General features: G+C 42.8%; 2 protein-coding genes across 6 annotated transcripts; one reads left to right on the forward strand and one right to left on the reverse strand.

Annotated features, from left to right (window-relative positions):
* The first annotated feature begins 3,576 nt into the window (after positions 1-3,576).
* Positions 3,577-10,346, forward strand: nr1d2a (nuclear receptor subfamily 1, group D, member 2a). The gene is made up of 8 exons (XM_077012416.1): positions 3,577-3,932; positions 5,244-5,474; positions 5,577-5,665; positions 6,198-6,342; positions 7,087-7,613; positions 7,810-7,995; positions 8,393-8,603; positions 8,913-10,346. The coding sequence occupies exons 1-8, from the start codon at positions 3,914-3,916 to the stop codon at positions 9,107-9,109; spliced, it is 1,605 nt and encodes a 534-aa protein (XP_076868531.1). The 5' UTR covers positions 3,577-3,913; the 3' UTR covers positions 9,110-10,346.
* Positions 9,768-20,913, reverse strand: nek10 (NIMA-related kinase 10). Of its 5 annotated transcripts, none has more exons than XM_077012413.1 (36): positions 20,729-20,911; positions 20,398-20,487; positions 20,250-20,307; positions 20,079-20,152; positions 19,854-19,952; positions 19,653-19,737; positions 19,519-19,560; positions 19,221-19,299; positions 19,071-19,138; positions 18,879-18,958; positions 18,711-18,797; positions 18,301-18,525; positions 17,904-18,043; positions 17,639-17,700; positions 17,456-17,533; positions 17,281-17,345; positions 17,090-17,192; positions 16,739-16,867; positions 16,384-16,521; positions 16,228-16,273; positions 15,825-15,946; positions 14,876-14,978; positions 14,684-14,759; positions 14,403-14,532; positions 13,924-13,994; positions 13,519-13,726; positions 13,030-13,123; positions 12,762-12,845; positions 12,618-12,678; positions 12,272-12,309; positions 11,951-12,051; positions 11,745-11,855; positions 11,465-11,570; positions 11,326-11,378; positions 11,185-11,240; positions 9,768-11,062 (listed from the first exon to the last, which is right to left on the reverse strand). In XM_077012413.1, exons 2-36 carry the CDS (start codon positions 20,457-20,459, stop codon positions 11,014-11,016), a joined length of 3,183 nt encoding a protein of 1,060 aa, XP_076868528.1. In that variant the 5' UTR covers positions 20,460-20,487; positions 20,729-20,911; the 3' UTR covers positions 9,768-11,013. The 5 variants fall into 5 exon arrangements, with proteins under 5 accessions (XP_076868528.1, XP_076868526.1, XP_076868527.1 ...); XM_077012411.1 differs by having other exon boundaries at positions 20,238-20,307; XM_077012412.1 differs by having other exon boundaries at positions 20,238-20,307; positions 20,648-20,911.
* Between the last annotated feature and the right edge of the window lie 372 nt (positions 20,914-21,285).

Consider the following 21,285-nt stretch of genomic DNA (forward strand, 5'->3'; position numbering starts at 1 on the left):
TCCTTATTATTCCACACGCCAGTGTGTCTGAGACAAACCGTAAACAAAACGCTGTGTGAGAAGAAGTGAACTCTTTGTCATTCTTTTACACAGTGTTTTCAACAGAACTGAATGAACCATGTTAATTTTCTCAATTTCTGTCACCTTAAAAAAGAATTCATAATTCTATACCTAACTACACGGATAATTTAATGTCCTCTACAATTTGTTAGAAATGCTCTACAATTTATTATATGTCATATGTTTGACATTCCTATTAGATCAGAACATCACATGACCCACTTTCTGTGAGCTTAATAAGGAATACTATACTAAAGAGAGAGGGTATTATAGCCAATACCTATTTAAATGTTTTTACTGTGAGGGGACCTACCAGACTCCGTGTGCAAAGGGTCTTATTCTCAACATCACCATGATCGGCTACCTTTTGAATTAGGCCTGTATATACTGCACTCCATTTGAGGCAAGATATGTCGCCTATCCCCATCAGCGCATGCCAGGCGGACTTTGGTGAAAATGTTAAAGCTAAATTCATACCTTTTTAGAACGACCCTCTGATCCAGCTTTATTTAGGTCTGACTGTTACACTACATTCACATTTTCACTAACAGAAGCAACGCGAGATGGTAAAATGTTAAATTTAGTCTGACGCACGTTCACGCATAATAGTTTAGGTGTATACGGCACTGCTTTTAGTAACCACTAGAGGGCCCTAGTGATCGTTCGTTTTCACATGAGCTATTTTGTAACCAATATCATAGCATTAAGCGTCTCGTTCTCAGGTATAGTCTTTGTCATAGCTAATTAACCCCTTGTGTTGCACCTAGTTAATGTTTTACGAGGATCTATCTCTGCAATCAAAGAGCAGCCAATTGCAATTAGAACTAATTCCAAAAACTAGTGTTATTAATACAAAGCTTTCAAAAAAAGTTCTCTTTTTGCTGAAGCAAATTATGATCAATTGCAAGTAATACATTAATAAATGAGGGAATAAATAGTAATAAAAGCAAAAATATCCGTGACCATTGTATTTTGTAGTCTGGATATGGTTTATATTTCACACATACAACGCATTTTACCAAAAAATCATATTTTGAAGTGCCAAGAAAGGATGAAACAAGTTCTGCACTATAAATCCCTGCTCCAAATGACTGGCATTCATGGGCTGATAAAGCCCACAGAAAAGCATATAACTCAAAGGTCACAGAAGCCTGAGTGTGCCATGAGGGAGTGGGCAGGAAGTATCATGGCTCCATCGTTTGTGCACGTATAGATCCTACAACTAGACGAAAGTGGAGGCTTTCAATCGCATAATGCAGTCTAGAGCCATATGCCTCTTCTGGTCATAAGGTCATATGTACTAGTAGACAATGTTTCGAACATACACATTGACGTCGTAGAGAGCTGCTCAACCCTGTGCCAAGGCCACACATCAGATGGCTGTAACCCACAGCACCAAAGGTGCTTCTGAGTTAAATACAGACATTTTACAGCCGATCACAAATGTGCACTTTTTGTTGTCTATGATTGATGCCACTGTGAGTTTAATGTGTGTAATTGTGTGGTTCAGTTTGTGGAGGGATTTTTGACAGTGACTTGGCACCTTTGTGAGAAGAATTATAGAATTATAGAACATTCTGTTGTTTCTTTTGAAGAAAGATTTAATTCTTCAGAAACTGCATTGAAAAAGCGATGAGGTAATTTAGGCAACAAGATACTCAGAAATTGAAGACAAGTCTTCTGCTTTCACAAAACCCAATGACTTTGTTACCAGCAGACCGATCAGAACCAACCCAGCAGACCGATCAGAACCAACCCAGCAGACCGATCAGAACCAACCCAGCAGACCGATCCCAGCAGCCTGATAAATTGGCAACATCATAATCAAGCACACACTGAGCTAGTGAACCAGGCGCTGCGTTTATTCTATATATAGTCTTTTTCCTTCAGAGGCCTGTGAGCTTGGTGTCCTTTGTAGTATCTTAGCTTCTTCCCAGGTCTGCACTCTCCCGGTTGTCATTCCTGGGACCTGCTGGACTGCTGGATACACTCTCCCAGTTTGGACTGCTGGATTCACTCTCCCAGTTTGGGGGTCACTGGTGGCTTTGATTCTCACTAGTCTTTGGTCTCCTTCTTACTGTTAGAGTACAGTTTCACAGTGCTGGATTAGGGATGAAATATTCTATGCACTGTACGTAGTTCCCTTTCTTTTGACCATTATTGCAGAGGGGTATCTGATGACCGATAGAGCACAAGTGATAATAGCACAGGTGATAATAGTCTGGATCTTGTTCTTTCTATTCAGAGATTCAGGGTATTTCCTTGGTAAATCCCACAATGGATGGTGACTCATGCCGCTGGCCTGAAGTTGGCCTCTAGGTACAAAGGTCGTCTTCCACAGCCCTCCAAAACAGGCTCTTAGACTCCTGTTTGGTTTCCTGTAGTCAATCCAGCCGCTGTGCAGGTTGCTCTGCCTGGTTTTATGTCACCTTCCTGCACCCAGCTCAAGTAGTGAGTGCTGCACCTACTCATGTGCCTAGATATTCAGTTTGGATCACAACATCCTGTCTTTCTGAAACTATTGTGTGCCTCGCTACAACCCCCCCCTCCTTTCTCTCTCTCTCTCTCATTTTATATACATACACACACACACACACACACACACACACACACACACACACACACACACACACACACACACACACACATATATATATATATATATATATATATATATATATATATATATATATATATATATATATATATATATATATACTGCTAGGTAGATATATAGATAGATAGATATCTATACATAATAATATAGATAGATAGAGAGTATACTGAATATATACTGTACATTTGTATTGATTTATTCTTGATGTTATATACTTGAACACTGTTGAACAGTGATGAATGGAACAGAAGCCGATGACGAACTATGCAATGCAACAGATCAGGTTACAACCTGTAAATGTACGCCTGCGAAATACAACTGTATAAATGCAATCTAACACAGTGGAAATGTACGTGCAAAGTAGGTGTCAATAAAATGAGCGGTGAATTCACTTTAAAAAGCTTCCCTTTAAAATGCCAAATGCCTGTACAACTTTGAAGGTCATCTTACGTAGGTCATTCCCGAACAGTGATCCCTGTCACTGACTATAACTGAGTGATTTTGTAACGACATAGACAACGCTATCGAATGGACAGATATCATATAGCCTAATGACTCACTACACTCAACCTTGCGACGACGATGACGTGTGACTTGGTTGAAATACAAACCAGACGAAGACATCTTATCATTAAGCCTGCCCAAACATTATCTGCCTGTAGCCTAGTTTTGTTTGCTTTCTGTATTTTGCTCTGTGTATTTCTTATATGCATCGTATAACATTTTCCCATCTAAATAACCGAAACATACACCCCAGGCATATAATAATTCCACATCCATCAGATGTTTTGCTGCAGTGTTCTGCTCCGCCCCGGTCTGCAGAAAGTGTGTCACTGGGTTAAAGCGCCTCGCGCGCCGGGGCAGGGGGCGTGGCCGACGGCAGCGTACATCTCGGAACATTCAGTACCCTACAGTCACTATCAGGGAGTTCCGCCGTGCGCCCTCACATAGTGTCTTCCAGGACATATCGGCAGTTTGAGAGACGCATATTGCTTTCGTTGCGCATAGGACATTAGTAGTTTTGCGATTATACTATAAACGTTGTAAAGATCGAGGAGATATCCAGACGTTTGGGCATAGCATGGTCGTGTCTTTCATTCACGCCTTCAAGTGGAAGGACTTTGTTGATGAGAACTAATAGACATTCTCTCGCATCCTGAAACCTGTACGGGGTGGCCAAGTGTCATTTGATTACTAAATTATAGCTAGAGTGCTGATATTTTAAGGAAAGAAGACATGGGATCAACTAAACCAGGTAAGGACCTCGATTATTTTAATAGTAGCTAACGCTTCCTAGTTACGTTAACCTTGCTTGTTTTTTATTTCAATGAAGGTAGGGATAAACCAATGAATGACCTTTAGCGATCGGAATCATCGTTAAGATTTTGTATTCGTTTCGGTCATACTTTAGTTGCTCGATTTTAAGATATATATATATATATATATATATATATATATATATATATATATATATATATATATATATATATATATATAATTATTTATTTATTTATTTATTTATTTAGTTCCACGCGTAGCAGAGCCACGGCTGGCGGCGCCGTGCTGCGTGTAGGAGGGAGTGTTTGTGTCGCTGCGGCCACTGTGTACTTTCAGCTCCTGTTCCTGAAACTCACATGGCACGGGCAGCCTAGCCACGTGCCTCTGTGTACGCGAGTCGCTACGCTCTGGCTTCCGATTGGCTGAGAGGAGGAGCCACGCGCTCATTGCATAATCGTGCACGGCGCCCTGGCGCGGAGATTGACTGCAGTACCACGTGAGGCAGCGCGAGACGGTTGTGGTGACCCAGATTATTTCCCCGTGCAGAATACGCGACGTATCCACGTGTGGGCTGGGTAACCTTTTCGTTCGTTTGAAGACAGACGGATCGGCTTTCGCTCGTCGTTAAACGTTGTAGCTGACTGCACACCTAATTTATGTTTCATTCCCATTTTGACAATGATTAGGCCACTCTGTTATACTATGCATTGGATTGTTGAATGCATAGGAATTAATTATTGGAAATACCTTTTAGTCTATAGTCTGCAGCAGCGACGTTCCTGAGCGTGTTTATTCCGTCCAAATCCCACTGTGATATCACCTGTTGCGCTCTGTAACCCATGGTTTTTTTTAAGTGGGACAGGCAAATATATGCTTTTTTTGTACAACGTTAATTAACAATGAAAGCAGAGAATGAAAATGCTGGTACTATTGAAACGATTCCTTGAGGCGCAACTCTGAACGAGCTGCTCTTGGTAGCTTATCCGTAGCCGCCGGGGCCGTTTCCTCGTTTGTGACGAGACTATCTTTTGAAATGAGATTATGTAAGTGTTATCCAATTTGTGAATGAGCAGTATTAAAACAAAACAAGCCGTGTTAATGACAGTAAAAGCTCTTCTGCCGAGTGCTAGTACAACACACCTTCACCGTCTGTGTTGCAAAACTGCAATACCAGGATATTGTTACTGATTTATGAATAGCGTTGACACTGAATATGTACTGAAATTTAAGCCTTGTGAGCTTTTCTCTCTCCATTAAAGTTTTGACTCTGTCTTCCTCTTTTTTTCAGCTGGTGTGATAGCCTACATCTGCTCTTCGGGCCCCGCCTCTAGCCCGGAGTCCTGTTTGAGTGACACCTCGAGCAGCCACTCGCTGTGCACATCCCCGCCCCCTTCCACCACACAGAGCTGCAAGGTGGAGCCACCTGCTGCTTCGCCCCTCTGTGTGCCAAAACAACCCCACTCCCGCATGCCTACATCAGAGAAGGCTACCCTGTCCTCTGCCAAGTGTGGCATCACGAGTAAGACCCGTCCTCTGATTTACGCTTCCCACGTTACGCTTCCCATGTTACTCCGTTACTGCAGGTGCTCATCGGGTCGCCTGTTGTTGTTGTTTCTTCCAGAGCTCAGTGGGATGGTGCTGCTGTGTAAAGTCTGTGGTGATGTAGCCTCAGGCTTCCACTATGGGGTCCACGCCTGTGAGGGATGTAAGGTAAGACAGCCTCAACGCCGACGGGACTCGCCAGCCCTGGTCCACGCGTTTGTGAAACGCTTCTAATTTCATCTAACAAGGGACGGAGAGCTTTAATTAGTTGAACCAGGCGTGGTTCTCGTGTGCTGGAAGCCTGAAACCACTCTGTGGTCCTTTGTCTGTTGTAGTCTTCTAATTTGCTGCATTTTGGTATGTTAAAAATGAGCTGAAACGGAATCGGTCCTCATCAAACATGACCTGCAATTACATTTAAATGCATACAGCATTTTTGGGTTGAGAGCCAGTGGATGGTGTCACTGCTGTAGATGTGCAGTAGTGTGTAGTGATAGTGCCGTAGTGCAGTAGTGTGTAGTGATAGTGATGTGCCGTAGTGCAGTAGTGTGTAGTGATAGTGATGTGCCGTAGTGCAGTAGTGTGTAGTGATAGTGATGTGCCGTAGTGTGTAGTGATAGTGATGTGCAGTAGTGTGTAGTGATAGTGATGTGCCGTAGTGCACTGTTAGGTGTTTGATTTGTGGGCCGCTCTTCCCCAGGGTTTTTTCCGGAGGAGCATTCAGCAGAACATCCAGTACAAGAAGTGCATGAAGTCGGAGAACTGCACCATCGTGAGGATAAACCGCAACCGCTGCCAGCAGTGCCGCTTCAAGAAGTGTTTATCAGTGGGGATGTCACGCGATGGTGAGAGAGAGAGAGAGAGACACACACACACACACACATACACACACACACACACACACACACACACACACACACACACACACACACACACACATACACACACACACACACACATACACACACACACACACATACACACACATACACACACACACACACATATACACACACACACACACACATATACACACACACACACATATACACACACACACACACACACATATACACACACACACACACACATATACACACACACACATATACACACACACACACACATATATACACACACACACACACACACACACACACATACACACACACACACACATGCATACACACACAGGCACACACACACATACACACACACACACACACACACATGCATACACACACAGGCACACACACAAATGCATACACACACACATACACACACACACAGACACACATGATTGCATCAGCCGTGCTGTAACAGATGTTACGCTCACAGTCCTGGGGTGTGTTTTGTTGGGAGGTGGCCTGGTTACTCAAGGGGGGTGTATGTAGGTTTTCACAAAAAAAAAAAGCCACAAAGGAGGGTTGGGTTTGGCCGTGCTTGGGAATGTTACGAAGTTGAAAGTTGTAGTCTTGCTGGCATTCCGTCTGAAAGCAGACGTCATTAAACCTGTCTGACCAGAAGCCTGTAGATGCAGGAGCACCTGTTTCCACGGATTTTCACGTGCGGCCATTTTCCTTCCACAGCCGTGCGGTTCGGCCGCATCCCCAAGAGGGAGAAGCAGCGCATGCTGCTGGAGATGCAGAACGCCATGAACAACATGATGAACACTGCCCAGCTGCACAACATACTCCACGACTCCAGCTCCTCTACCTCGCCCTCTTCCTCCTCCTCCTCCTCCTCTTCCTCACCCCCGTGCTCCCCAGAGTTCCCCCAGGACTCTGAGCCGGCAGTCCCTATGGACACCTCCATGAGCTCAGCCTCTTCCTGTTCGTCGGACAGCGGCGAGGAGGACGCGCCGGGCCCCGCGTCTCGCTCTGAGCTGTTTGCCCACGGCCAGTCTGCAGGCTCGCCAGCGGGGGGCGCCCTCTCGCCATGCCTGACGGAGAGACTGAGCGATGGCTGCACACAGACCGTCACCGCTGGGTACCATGCTGCACAGCAGCGCAGCTGCGCCCCTAGTGGTGGTCAGATGGATAACACCGGCTACTGCCACTACAGTAGACATAATATGAACGAACTTGCTGGAAGAGGAGGGAATCGTGGACATCTGGTAAGTGGAGCTCCATATAAAAAGAAATAGTATATTTGATGATCTCAAATATATATATATTTGGCATGATTACCTGAAAATATATATTTTAACAAAATTAAACAAGGTAATAATACATTTTATGGACAGACGTTGATGTTAAAAGTCTTTTTGTCCTGATTTGTGTCATTCTAACTGTGATTGTGACTGTTTTCAGGTGTGTCCTATGAACACCACCCCCATAGTAGACCCTGCCAAGCCCAGCCACACGATCTGGGAGGAGTTCTCCATGAGCTTCACCCCTGCCGTGAGGGAGGTCGTAGAGTTCGCTAGGCAGATTCCTGGCTTTCGCGAGCTCTCCCAGCACGACCAAGTCAGCTTGCTCAAAGCAGGGACGTTTGAGGTACGGACCACGGCTCCAGCTGCTGCCATAGCTCAACATGCACGAGGGTAGAGGTCACAGGTCTTCAATTGGAGGACATGTCACTTCTTTTTTAGACATAAGAAATGTGACCTTTTAAAGGTTGTAAAGATTTAAGGGGTTTGGATATATTTAGAGTAAGGTGATGTTAAATCAATCACGGTTATTTTAATCAAAGTAGGAGTATTTCTTGAAGAAATTTTGAGAAAGGTTAAAAAAGTAAAGTCTAAATACTGCGGTAGCATGTTATCTGAGCAGTTCCCTTGTCCTCTGTCCCTTCCACAAAATATTGAGCTTGTTTATTCTGTAGTTACTCTCTTAAGACCAGCACATCTCCAGACCTGAGGTAACTCCTGTCCTGATTGGCTGTCCCGCGCAGGTGCTGATGGTCCGTTTTGCCTCGCTCTTCGACGTGAAGGAGCGCACGGTCACCTTCCTGAGCGGCGCGCGCTACAGCGTGGAGACCCTACGCTCCATGGGCGCTGGCGAGCTGCTCGCCTCCATGTTTGACTTCAGCGAGAAGCTGATTGCCCTGCAGCTCAGCCCGGAGGAGACCAGCCTGTTCGCCGCCGTTGTGCTCGTGTCTGCCGGTGCGTCCTCCGCCCGCCTCGCCGCCCAGAATGCAGTGCACCGTTTACGTATTTTTAAGTTGTCTGCCGATCTAAAGGGTTTAGCGTTAATGGACTACATCGTATCTGTAATGAGCTAAGGTTAAATTACGTTTATATTCTGTACATTGTGTATTGATACAAGATTTGGGGTTTAAAAGTCTAAAAGGCCTTTAAATGAATGCAGCGTTTGATAGAGACCCCAAGTAGCCTACTGAGCAGTACCGTGAGAAAATGGAGCCGTTGTTGGCCTGGTCTACATCTCAACTCCCTTCTTGTGTTGTCTTCCAGACCGCACTGGCATCGAGGACCTTGGCTCGGTGGAGGCTCTGCAGGAGAACCTGATACGGGCACTGAGGGATCTGGTGGTGAAGAACCACTCCAATGAGGTGGCCGTCTTCACCAAACTACTGCTGCGGCTCCCAGAACTGCGATCCCTCAACAACATGCACTCTGAAGAACTCCTGGCCTTCAAGGTCCACCCTTAAACCAGGACCAACTTCCACTCTGCCTCTGACCAATCCGGGTTGTATATTTCAGTCCTGAATGTATTTAACACAAGGGATCTTATTATTATTATAAATAATATTATTACTATATCAAAAGCTTTAGGAAGAGACTATTGGAAGATGTTGTATCTTAAGTGTGTGTATATATATATATATATATATATATTCTCTCATATTGCACACATTGTTTTTTGGAGTTTGCCGTTTCATTGATGTGAATGTGTGTCACTGTTGCAAACATACTGAATGCCACAGAGACTCATTTTAATTTAGACGCAGCACCACTGCTTACCAGGTGTCTGGAGTCACGACCATATTTGGTATGCCCAGCCAAGACTGTTCTGTTTGCTTTTAATGCACTGCTCTTTGCAACCAGAGACATAGACTGAATAGTATCAAAGGTTTTGATACATGTGCAATAGGTGCTAATGCATGGTTACACGTAGCTTGATGTGATATCTTGTCCAGAATAGTTTGTGTGCCTTTTTTTTTTTTTTTATACCACACCTCCAGTTGTCATGCGTTTTGTGTCTAGTTTATTTTTGTTTGACCTGTGTGTGTGACAGCAGTTAGCCAGGATGCACGTGAGCGTCACGTTCACTTTGTACCTCACGTGTGATGCTTTTGCACATGGTGACGCGGAACAGATCAGAGGCCACAAGCACATCTCGCAGTGTTCGATATCTGAACGTCTATGCATAACCCTCACAGCAGTACAACACGCACTCAAACGGACTGAACGGGCTGGCGGCCCGAATGTTGCCATGTTCACGCGGTGTTGTCCGTCTTCCTTTATGAAACCCCCAGGGGAAGATGGTTCTGGACTGGACATGAACTCCTATTATGCACAACACAAAGAGAAACTGTTTATGGACTCCTTTAGAAGCTCACAAGGACTCATACGGATGGCCTTACACCGTTTGTCATCACGACAGACAGACGGACACGGTTTTTTTTGTACTTTTTTTAATGATGTTTCATTTGGTCCAAATGGAGGCAGACGGCCGCGGTGCCGTAGCCCTGTAGCTGCTGGTCTCGTCTCCTCTCTCCTTTATCACTCTATGCATAAGAAAGCTCAACAGTGTGGACAACCTTCAGTATGTAAACCATAGGAAACAAGTGATGGAATGGTCTTTACATGTCCATATTTGGTCTGTTGTGTATCTATTTCAGATATCTATATATAGTATATCAATAAATATCTATTTAAAAAATCTATTTTTTAAACCATCTACTTATTTTCTTTATGGCTGGAACATAACATTTTTTTTAAATCTATTTATTCTCAAACGTGTGTCCATTACCGGGAATAGACCTCCTGGCTATTGTCCTATTATAGCTGTTCAGTTTGTTTATTCACAACTGCAGTTGAGAGCATGACTGAAAGTGCCTCAGTCAGCTTGAGACTGCGTGCAAGTCCCTTGAAGATGAGACATACTTCTGACAGGGCTTGAAGAAAAAGCATCGGAGGTCCCCTAAGCAGGACCGATGCTTAGGAAACTGAAACCATAGCAAACCACAACCTCAAGATCTATGCAGGGGTCAGTGTCTACACACACACACACACACACAACAGAGATGTGGTCCATTTCCCAGCTAGCTGTCTGCTGTTAACATGTATAGTTCAAGATTCATTAATGCAACAAGCATAGGAAGCGTAGAATTTAACTGCATGCCAAATATATTTTCCTCATCGCCATGAACAAGGTATACAGCATGTATTCTACAGAACCTGGGTCAAGAAATTTAGCTTATAAACAACATTTTTGGAAGCACTAGGTTAACAGGTATTTTGGGGGATTTCTCCACTAAGGGGAGAGACACGGTTCTCGGGTTTCTTTGTGCTTGCATGTATTCAATGTTGCAGTTCAAAGCACATGATGTCATGGACTTGCAGGTCTGCTGTTTCCAGCCCTCCCCTCTAACTCACCCCTGCCATTGAGAGAGAATGAGAAAACATGTTAACACACACACACACACACACACACACACACACACACACACACACACACACACACAGGCAAACTTTTTAAAACATATTTTCCAAACAATACCTGACCACAGGTGCATTGTAACAACCACATTGGTCCAGTATGTCCTCGATCATAGTCTGAGAAGTAGCAAAAACACAAAAGTCCAAGATGGCGTGAGCGGAGTTGATACAGGATATGTGTGGGATTCTTTTACAAACTGACCTGTAGCTGCTCGTATGTGATCCCCTCCTGGAGGCTCGAGTAACCCTTCTCCCCTGTTTAAAAAAAAAGACATTTTTACTCTTTTTATTCTTTTACTACCAGCACAAGACCAGTACACATGGTCACCATGCAGAGCTACCGGGTGTCTCAGCTCTGTGTGGGTGTCTGCTAAAAGACCGGACCATGGACCACCGCCGCCTGCTGCCTGATATCAAGTCCACCATCTCTTGACTTCCCTGAAGGACCTGTTTAGGTCAGAAAGCAAAAAATGCACTTAGAACTAACGTGGCTAACACTGGGCAAAAAGTAGTTATGGCCAGGTTACTTGCACAGTGCACAGTAAATGATCCATTTCACTCAATATTTTACACTTTGGGATAGGGAATGCAGTGAAAGAAAAAGTGTCAATATTTGTTTACCTTATTTAGCTCGATTTTCAGGACAGACGGACTGCTGCCACATTGGAAGAGTGTTTTCTTGAAACGTTCTACTGCACGCCGCTGGAAAGTGTTTTCAGGTCCTGGTGGAAGCTGCTTGCAACATAACGAAGTACAGTTCAGATCACCAAAATGGCTTCGCACGAGGTCACAACAGAATCGATGCCATAAATGTTGCACAATTTCACCTGAGTAATGAATATAATCTTATGAAGTAGTCCAAGTAGCCTAATGTTAGGATCGTCGATTTGCCGAACCTTTCTGTGGGATACGCAGATTCCTGCAGGTGCTGTGAGCCATGCAGGAAACAGGGTGGTCATAAGACAATTATAAGACATTACAGAAACGTACTGCGGTGTACAAATTGTCCAGAATGTAGAACTTGTTGAAGTGCAGTTGGAAATCATCATCCACATAACTAATCAGGGAGTTTCATGCAAGCTTTACAACCGTGTGCTGGTTGACGATTGCTTCTGCACCCAATCAGAAATGAAAACAAGCACTGTTACCTGGTTGCGCCTTGGACTGCACAAAATCAAGCCCTCCACTAAAACATGAGAGAAGTGGTAATAAATAACTCATGATTGAATTTGCTAAAACCCTTCATGCATCCAGCACCAGTGCCTCATAAACAATCATTTAGTATGATCGATTATATAATAAGATCGATTGATCTTACATACATATATACATACATACATACATACATACATACATACATACATATATATATATATATATATATATATATATATATATATATATATATATATATATATATATATATATATATATATATATATATATATATATATATATCTGCTCAACTGTGGAAAAACATTCACATTTGCTTACCCAGTTTGGGTTTCTTCCTCAAATACTGAATAGCTGTCAAGGGACTTTACTGAGTCTGAACCTTTCAGAGAAGAAAGATCTTAATATCAGATGTCAGAGATAAAACTTTCCAGTATGTATATTCCTGTTTGGTAGAAGACTTACTTTGACTTTGGAGTACATTTGCCTGTGTTTGGCCTGTATTCATAGTAGACCCAGCTGCTATTGTGATATGACTTGATTCAATATCTGGTCGAAAATACCATGGTTATATTTCTGGATCATCATGTGCACATAAAAATATACTGGTATTTTTTAAATTGCCTGTTGGGCAATAAAACCTCTCAAGTTCAAATTAAGTTCAAATTATTTAAAGGTTAAGTTCAAAGGTATGCTCTGATGTTTGGAAGGTTTACAGCTGCGGTTTTCTGACCTTGAGTGAGGTTCTCTCCAGAGTAATGTAGGTCACTTCTCACTGACCAGTGGGTATCTTGAATAACAAGGGAACGATCTTTAAACGTCGAACCCTGAGAGACATGGAGAATAAGTGATGGAATTATCATCTCTGAAAATAATGAGCAGGTTCAGTTCTGGTGTACAGCAGACAGGTTCCAATCATTATTTCACACTAGAGGAAAGTGTTTTCACACAAAGATGAAAATAAAGCAGACACTGTACTAGCAAAGCAGATGTCATTTCATTCACCAGAGGTCTGCAAAAACTGCTTTATCTGAATAGTCCTTCAAAATGAAATGTGTATTTTGCACAGCATGAACACAGCCTCCACAATGCTGTGTTCACATATGCTCCACTGAATTAATTCATACAGTGTTTCATTAGTGTTCAGCTAGGCTTAAACATTGCAGGTGTTCATTACTGCTGTGTAAGGAGGATTCATCGGAGGGCGGGTCTGTCTCGTTACCGGAGGCGTGGCCAAAGTGTGATGTGTGAGCTTCATGCGGTTGTTTTCCAGCCAGTACGTCTGCGCACGCCTCCACTCTCGCTCCGCCCTCTTCTCAAGAGTGTTATAAGAGGCACTCAGGCCATCCAGGAAGAGCATCATCAGATCACAGATCCTGGAGCTGACCTGTACAATGTCAGGTCGCAGGTCAGCACTCGGGGTCAGGCACCTGGCCAGTGAACCATAACAGGGGACATGCAAGCTTTACATGTGGAGAAACATGTACATTAAAGAAAGAATCACAGAATAGGTGATTGATCTAAACAGTTCAATCAAATACTTATTAAACAACCCTAATTAAAAAACAACAATTATTAAAGTTTAATAAATAGTGAAGACTTTTATTTGAATTTGTAGGGATCTCACCATTTAACCATGTCTGTAACTCTTTCTGAAAAATTGTTGTTCTCCACTGGCTCAAATGCCGCCTCCACTATCTAAATCACCACCATCACCCCAAAGGCAAGGTTATGACAAACTGGTTAGATCCACCTGTACAGGACAGCAGTTGAACAGTGACCTAATAACACATTTTCATCTTTGTTGCTTATTTTTTCAGAATAAACTGAAGCATAATAACCAGGTGGTGAGACATTAGTACTGGGATGGTTCCACTAGCCCAACGATTCTGGCTGTTATTGCTGGAAACCAGTCAGTTACCCCACCACCAAATTCCAAAACAACAGTAAGGTTATATTAAAATGATATCATAGGAGTTTGGTGAGTTTCAGTGTGTTTTTTACTGATTTTTGGTGGTGGTCGGCGATGGATGTGGATTGCCCACAGTATCTGGTTTGTAGATGCAAACGGATCTGCTAACAATCTAGAGAGCTGCTGTAAGTCACCTTGGTAGCAAGGGAGAGCATGTTGGCACTGTAGAACGGAGGTCTGAGAGTGACCATCTCGTAGAAGACACAACCCATGGCCCACACGTCCGCCTTCTCCCCATAAGGCTCACTCTTCACGATCTCTGGACTAACAGAAACACATACTCACTTACATTTCACTCTGACCGTACTCACATAGGTCACCAAAAACACAGACTTGTGGGGATTACATAGCACAACTGAATTTGCACAGTGCTAAAATGTCCATTGCCACGCATGTGTGTAATGACCACACTAACCAGGAGTAGAGAATGGTGCCCACAACAGACATGAGCTTGCTACTTTCTTCCTTTTGCTTTGCCAGACCAAAGTCAGCTGCAGAACAAAATGGTGGCATTTTAGTGTGTGTGTGTGTGTGTGTGTGTGTGTGTATTATGTTACGCTAATGAAGTCAGAGCAAATATTGGGGAAGACGTTTATGTTTCACTGACTGATAGTGACTTTGTCTCTCTCCCCAAGCATGATGTTGCTGGGAGTGAGGTCTCTGTGGACAATCCTCTTCTCCTTGTGTAAGTACCTTAATGCGAGACACATCTGTGGGCGTGGCAGGAAGTGTAAGGCCCCGTCATTCAACCACACAGTGCAAATGTACTCATAGCTTCTGTTATAGCAGCGTGTAGCAGTGTTAGATTTATTTCAGTACAATCGGCCTTGCGTGTTACTTTACATAACTGAGACAATAATACATATTTATTATTCCACTTAGAATGATGACATCTGATCATCTCTCAAAAAAGCTCAGCAAATTTGCATAGAAAATAATGGCCACAGAGACATTCAGTTTCTGTGAAGCAAAATGAAAGTATTTTTGTGTGTGCTTTCAATCATTCTGATAAGATTTATATGGATATAAAATTCCTACAGCATATTTATCACTGCCAAACTGTCTGATCTTTAAATATGTTTCTACATATTTTACATATGTTTCTACATAATACATTGCATGATGATATAATGCTTTTTCTTTTTTAGTTGCATGCATTCTCAGGAAATCACAAGACAACACTGAGAAATTTCTTGAATTCTCCAAGGTCTGTAGTAGTAGCAGACCCTGGGGAGCTATGTTTGTTTGTTTCCTTGCCTGCATGTAAATCTCAGAAGACAAGATTTCTCTCTAGATTTATGTGTAGCAGATCTAACATGGGGTAGTGTGTTAGTCACTTTCACACCATATACAACAGAACACACAGAGAGAAGTCACAAGAACTTAAATTTTGCTCCATAGAAACTAAATAGCATTTAGGTTTCATATAGCTCTTTGTAGACATAATTCTATATCTATATCTACAAAGCCAAATTTCTCTGGAGTATTTTAGAGCAATACAAATCAAGCCTCAGCCTTGGAAACAACAGAAATTTAAGAATTATTTGCAGTTTAACCTGGATAAAAATGTTCCACACTCTCTCTTCGGTGAACGTGTGCTGTTTCTCTTTGAGAGAGCTGATGTAGTCGGCGAGTGGAGCCCCTTCCACAAGCTCCATTACAATATATAGCCGCTCACCTGATGAATAGAGGCATTGCAGTTGAACCAAGAAACGTGTATACGCAGAGGTGAACATTCCAGGTCCAGAAAGTAAAACTCCTTCCCAGGATTTTACTCTAGCTTGCTGGATTTTCTATTTAGTGCAAGCCAGGTAAAATTAGTGGAATCAACACAATCCAAGAAGCCTGAGCAAAATCTTGGTGAGAACTTTTACTTTCTGAACCTGGAATGTCCACCTCTGTGCATACGTAAGATTGCTTAACCAAAATAAATCCAAAAAAATGATGAGGGATACTTACCTTCTATAAATGTCCTTAAGTATTTGACAATATTTGGGTGTACCATCTCAAAGGAAAGACACAATAAAGCACAATAATGTCAGTAATATTCAGAAATGTTCTAGATATTAAAGCATTTTTTCTTGCTTTTGGTATTTCACATATGTAATTTGTTACCTGTTCTTTGATTATGGTAAGCTCTGACACAATCTTCTCAACATTGCTGTCTCTGGACTTCTTGTCATGCCCAAAAGCAGGGTTGTGGAGGTTGACTTCCTTCAGTGCTAGGAGGTTCTGTGCACCCTGTTTACGCACCTTGCAACAGAAACCCAGAAACTAGTGATACAGGAATCTCATCAGATTCCCCCAAACCTTTACAACTTAATTATGGTTATTCTGTACTAGAATGAGGACCATTATGAGTGTAATGCCATATCTACTCTGAAGACATGATTGTTTCAGCTTGGGGAGTGTATTTCTCACATATCCAAAGAATGGGGCATTATTAACAGGTGGACCTTTTTGACATTACCTTGAAAACACTACCAAAAGCTCCACTGCCCAGATGGTCCAGAATGGAATAGCCATTGATAACTTTAAGGGGTGTCCGGTTCTGGTTCACTGACTCAATTCTCTCCCTCAGTCCATCCAGTTCTTCCTTCTACAGACCAGAATATATGTCTCATAAAGCATAAATGTGTGTCATTTGCAGGTAAAGTGAGAGATTTGTACCGCAGGCATATACACGCATTTCAAGGGTAAACACGCAGCATGTTACGTCAGTGTGAGCAGAACGGAGCAGAGTTCTTGGGGATGGTCCACACTGTTCTAGCCCAGCTCCTAGTGCAACTCTATTGTATCAGTAAAGAACACTAGTGTTTACCGGAAGTAACGTGACTTTTTCCCGCAGTGGCTCATAAGCAGTGATGTCTCTCACATAGTGTCCGATGTCAATGAACATCTCAAATAGTTCGGGTGGGAAGAGTCTGCACCAACCAATCAAAGGCTCAAATTCAGTGCATATTAAAGATTAAAATGAATAATTAATTCCTAATAATACTCAATATATATTACCTTTTAAAAACATGCCTGTTGCGTTTTATACTGAAAAGGAATCGTAGGGCCCTGAAAGCGTAACACTTAAACAGTACATATAAAATCAATTGTATGAAAATACAATCTACACAAAGCAACTGTATCAAACAGGCGACATATATTTTGATTAATGATTTAAATATATCTGACGTACCTGTAGTGATGCTGCCTTTTCTCCAGTTGCTGAGCCGTGAGGCAGTATCAGTCGGCCTATAATGAACACTCCGTTCTCCTGTGACGAGGGAAGATGGGGTCAGAAGGCAGTGGGAGAAAGCAGGCCAAGGACAGGTGGGGCAGGTGGAGAGGTAGAGGTTGTGAGCATAGCGGTTTGGGCTACCTGCACCACGTGATGTGCCGCCGTGTCGTCCAGTGACAGCTCCGTTATGGCCGCGCAGCACGCTGTGCAGAGGAACACCAAAGACTTACGGCAGAGGTCAAACAACGCGGAGTCAAAGCAAATAACGATGCGGTCCGGGTGTGCAGGGCCAGGGAACACCGCTAGCGCGTGAGACTGAAGCGGAGTGGGAGGGATTAAGGGGGAGTGGGAGGGGTTAAGAGGGAGTGGGAGGGGTCATGCGGGAGTGTTGCGGGCAGGCCCTCACCGGCGTGCAGAGCCGTGGTGTTATCCTCCGCTTCGTGTGGACTGAGCTCCTCGGACACGTGCTGCACACGCAGGCGTCCTGCGGCGTTAGCGCTGGACAGCGTCTCTATGGACGAGCGATCACACACATACGTTCGCTCTCTGCCGAGGTATAAACACAAAGCAAAACCCTTATGCCATTCATCTTGCAGAACACCCCAATAATCTGTAACATAAGAAGTCAAGTTCAGTTAGGCAACCCGGAAAATATTGATAATATTCATTAGTGTGTCTGTTTGGATAGCATGTTCCACAGTCCACAGTGCCTCTACTGGCAACTCGGGTGCAAAACAGCTGTTCCTGATAGACAAAAACCCCATTACCACGCTGCTGCCATATAAGAGTGGAGCTCCACTGACCCCTGCAGGATGTGCAGCAGCTGTTGGACGCCGCCCCAGGCGCAGATGTCTGCGCTGCTCTCCGGGTCCTGGCACAGCTGAACAAGGGTCCACGTGGTGCTCCACAGCAGCTTCAGGTGATCCGTGTGGAGCGTACTCAGAAGCACAGGAACTCCCTCGCTCTGACGCACCTGCTCCCGCACGCGTGGGACGGGACAGAGCAGACGCAGCAGCTCCGCGCTCAGCCTGAGGGGGGCGCACATGCACGTGCTCACACACCCGCGCGCCCACACACACACGCGCGCCCACACACACGCGCGCCCACACACACACACACACACACACAGGCACAGAAATGCACATACACACACATACGATTAGATGATGTTTGTGTAGAATGTGTAGTAACTTTGGAGGAATTAACCTTTTACCTTTTTGATAACATTTCATATTCTTGCAAAATGACAAGAAGATTTTCCACAACAGACAGCTCTCCAATCTTCTCCTTGGCCTCCAGGCTATGAAATATAAACCCATCAATGACCCATAATCTAATAATATTATTATGCACTTTGCATCAATCATATTCAAAAGCACACCTGTCTGCTAGCGTGGTGAGGGCCAGAAGAGCACCTAATAGCACATCGTTGTCCTGCGCAGAAAGAAGCCTCACCAGAGTCTGTAAACAGGACAGATCATGAAAACTGCAGAGAGATTTTCAAATTCTCATGTAATGACAATGATTATGATTATTAATGTTATACAATGAAGAATATTATAATGAATAAGACCTTATGAGCATCACATTCAATCACCCACTTTCTTTGTTCTTCTGTTGTGGAAAGTTTTTGACACATATCTGCAAGGAAGAAGGAAGTGGAAGTTGAAGCATTAAGCATTTCACTTTGTAATATCTAACTGAAGCTTCATATATGTCTCACAAGTCATAGTGACCAGCTGATCTCGTTCCATTGATTGGTCTCCATACTCCAGATAGCCACTGGTGACTAACTCCATGTACTAACAAAGAAACACCCCCCCACCCCCAAAAAAAAACAAAAATCAAATCAACAACAATAACACCAACAAAACAAATGATAAATGAGTCTCTGACATTGGTATAACAAGATCTCCAAGTGATGTCAAAAGTACATGCATTACATTTACAAAAATGTAAACACTTTTAAATGTAATCATTGACTACGTTATGGCACAGTCATGTTATCGTTTATAATTTACCTTTAAGAGATGACTTAATCCATTGAGCTCATAGAAGACTTTCTGAAAAATTAAAACAAATAAAAAAAGTTATATATTTGCAGTATTTTAATAGTTGGCCATTTTATATGAAGCACCATGGGAAATATGTTTACCTGGTAAGGCGGGTCTCTTATTAACAGTCTCAAACAGATGAGAACTCTCAGGATGCTTTCTGATGGAGAACGTTCCATCCACTCTCTACAACATGAGCAGTGTTTATTGTAAAAGGTAACAAAATAATTAATAGATAAATAGTACTCACTGACAAACAGCAAATACACCGTTCTGTGTACTGTGAGCAGACTGTCACAAACCTGGAGCTGAGTCTGTTTTTGATCAAGGCAGCAAAGATATCCAGGAAGAGACCATGATGAGGGTCGCCACAGAAATGCTTCTTATCTCTATATTTTACACTAGTGTGAAGAAGCACACGTTAAAATAGCTGCATATATCGTTTGTATAAAAGTTTATATAGTGTATACAAAATAATAAGGAAACACCAGGCACTGAAATATTGGTAAAACACAATTAGCCAGCACCTGAAATTGTCCAGCTCTCGTGCCTCGGTGTATGAGTATTTCATATTTTTCTTTTCATTTCCATGACGGGACCTCTGGGGTTTGACCCATATGAAAGTGAGTAAGCACATATGCTCTGCGACTGCTGCTGCATGCGTTCAGTGGTGCAAGGTTACTGACCATGGCTGTTACCTGCTGTTTAGCAGGGGCCGAGACGATTGAAAGAAGTCTCCTGAGGTCGAGTAGCTCTCTGAAAATGAACACAGAAAACTTTAGCACATCTGAGAGAAACAGGTTTTTTTCACAACGAGTAATGCTAAAGACTAACCCAAATGCTTACTTTTCCTTGGCTTTCTTAACAGGTGTGTCATGTCTTCTTGTTTGTCTGTCTGGGGGAGGCATTTTGAAAACGTCTGTGTCCCCCTCATCCCTGCAGGTAAAGCGCCATAAATGTCAATGCTTTTCACTTTTCACGTTAGCCCACAACTCACTTGAATGAGTTTTAGCACGTTGATATTTTACCTACTTTCCTAACGTAAAATGAAATACAAATACTGAAAATAGCATAATTTCCTACGGCAAAACCTCACAAGACATTCACGGACAGGTCATTAGTGTTCGTCGCGTAACGTTAGTGCACATCGAGACGTTAAAGTGCGCAGATCTCTCACCACGACCGTCTTTATCCCTCAAACCGTGAGCGGCTGCGCCATCACCGGCGCCCCTCAAGGTCGCAGCTTCTGTCAAGTTTGAGTTTGACAACAGCACAACAAAGGCGACATCAAATCAGGTGGCCTCGTATTTAAGAGTCAGCCAAAACAAACCAATGAAAAGACACGATGTTGACGCCCGGGCTGAGTAACCATGGTAATGCTCGACGCTATGTGGAACACTTTGGCAGTTGGTTTGAGTTCGTTGAGTTCCAGAATAATATATCTTATATATATATATATATATATATATATATATATATATATATATATATATATATATATATATATATATATATATATATATAATAAATAATATCTTCCCTACAACCTGCCTTTGAAAACGAATCAGTGCGTGATGATGGCCCACAACTTTAGTAGTAACTGCAAAAGAACTGAACATAACATAAAATATTCATACAAATAAATGGTAATGGTAAATAGACAAGCTATCCGAATAACATTAGTAACAGACTCATTTTAGATCCATAGCCTATATTTTAATAAATGTGTTTTAT

The sequence above is a fragment of the Brachyhypopomus gauderio genome, chromosome 7, assembly GCF_052324685.1.
Source record: "Brachyhypopomus gauderio isolate BG-103 chromosome 7, BGAUD_0.2, whole genome shotgun sequence".
Classification (NCBI taxonomy): Eukaryota; Metazoa; Chordata; class Actinopteri; order Gymnotiformes; family Hypopomidae; genus Brachyhypopomus; species Brachyhypopomus gauderio.

Coding starts and splice junctions, on each gene's coding strand:
- nek10 (XM_077012411.1), bottom strand. CDS start 20,459: ATGCCTCCCCCAGACAGACAAACAAGAAGACATGACACACCTGTTAAG. Junction 18,798..18,878: donor CTCACCACGCTAGCAGACAG/GTGTGCTTTTGA, acceptor TATATTTCATAG/CCTGGAGGCCAAGGAGAAGA. Junction 14,760..14,875: donor GAGAGACAAAGTCACTATCA/GTCAGTGAAACA, acceptor TTTGTTCTGCAG/CTGACTTTGGTCTGGCAAAG.
- nr1d2a (XM_077012416.1), top strand. Junction 5,475..5,576: donor TGCCAAGTGTGGCATCACGA/GTAAGACCCGTC, acceptor TGTTTCTTCCAG/AGCTCAGTGGGATGGTGCTG. Junction 6,343..7,086: donor AGTGGGGATGTCACGCGATG/GTGAGAGAGAGA, acceptor TTCCTTCCACAG/CCGTGCGGTTCGGCCGCATC.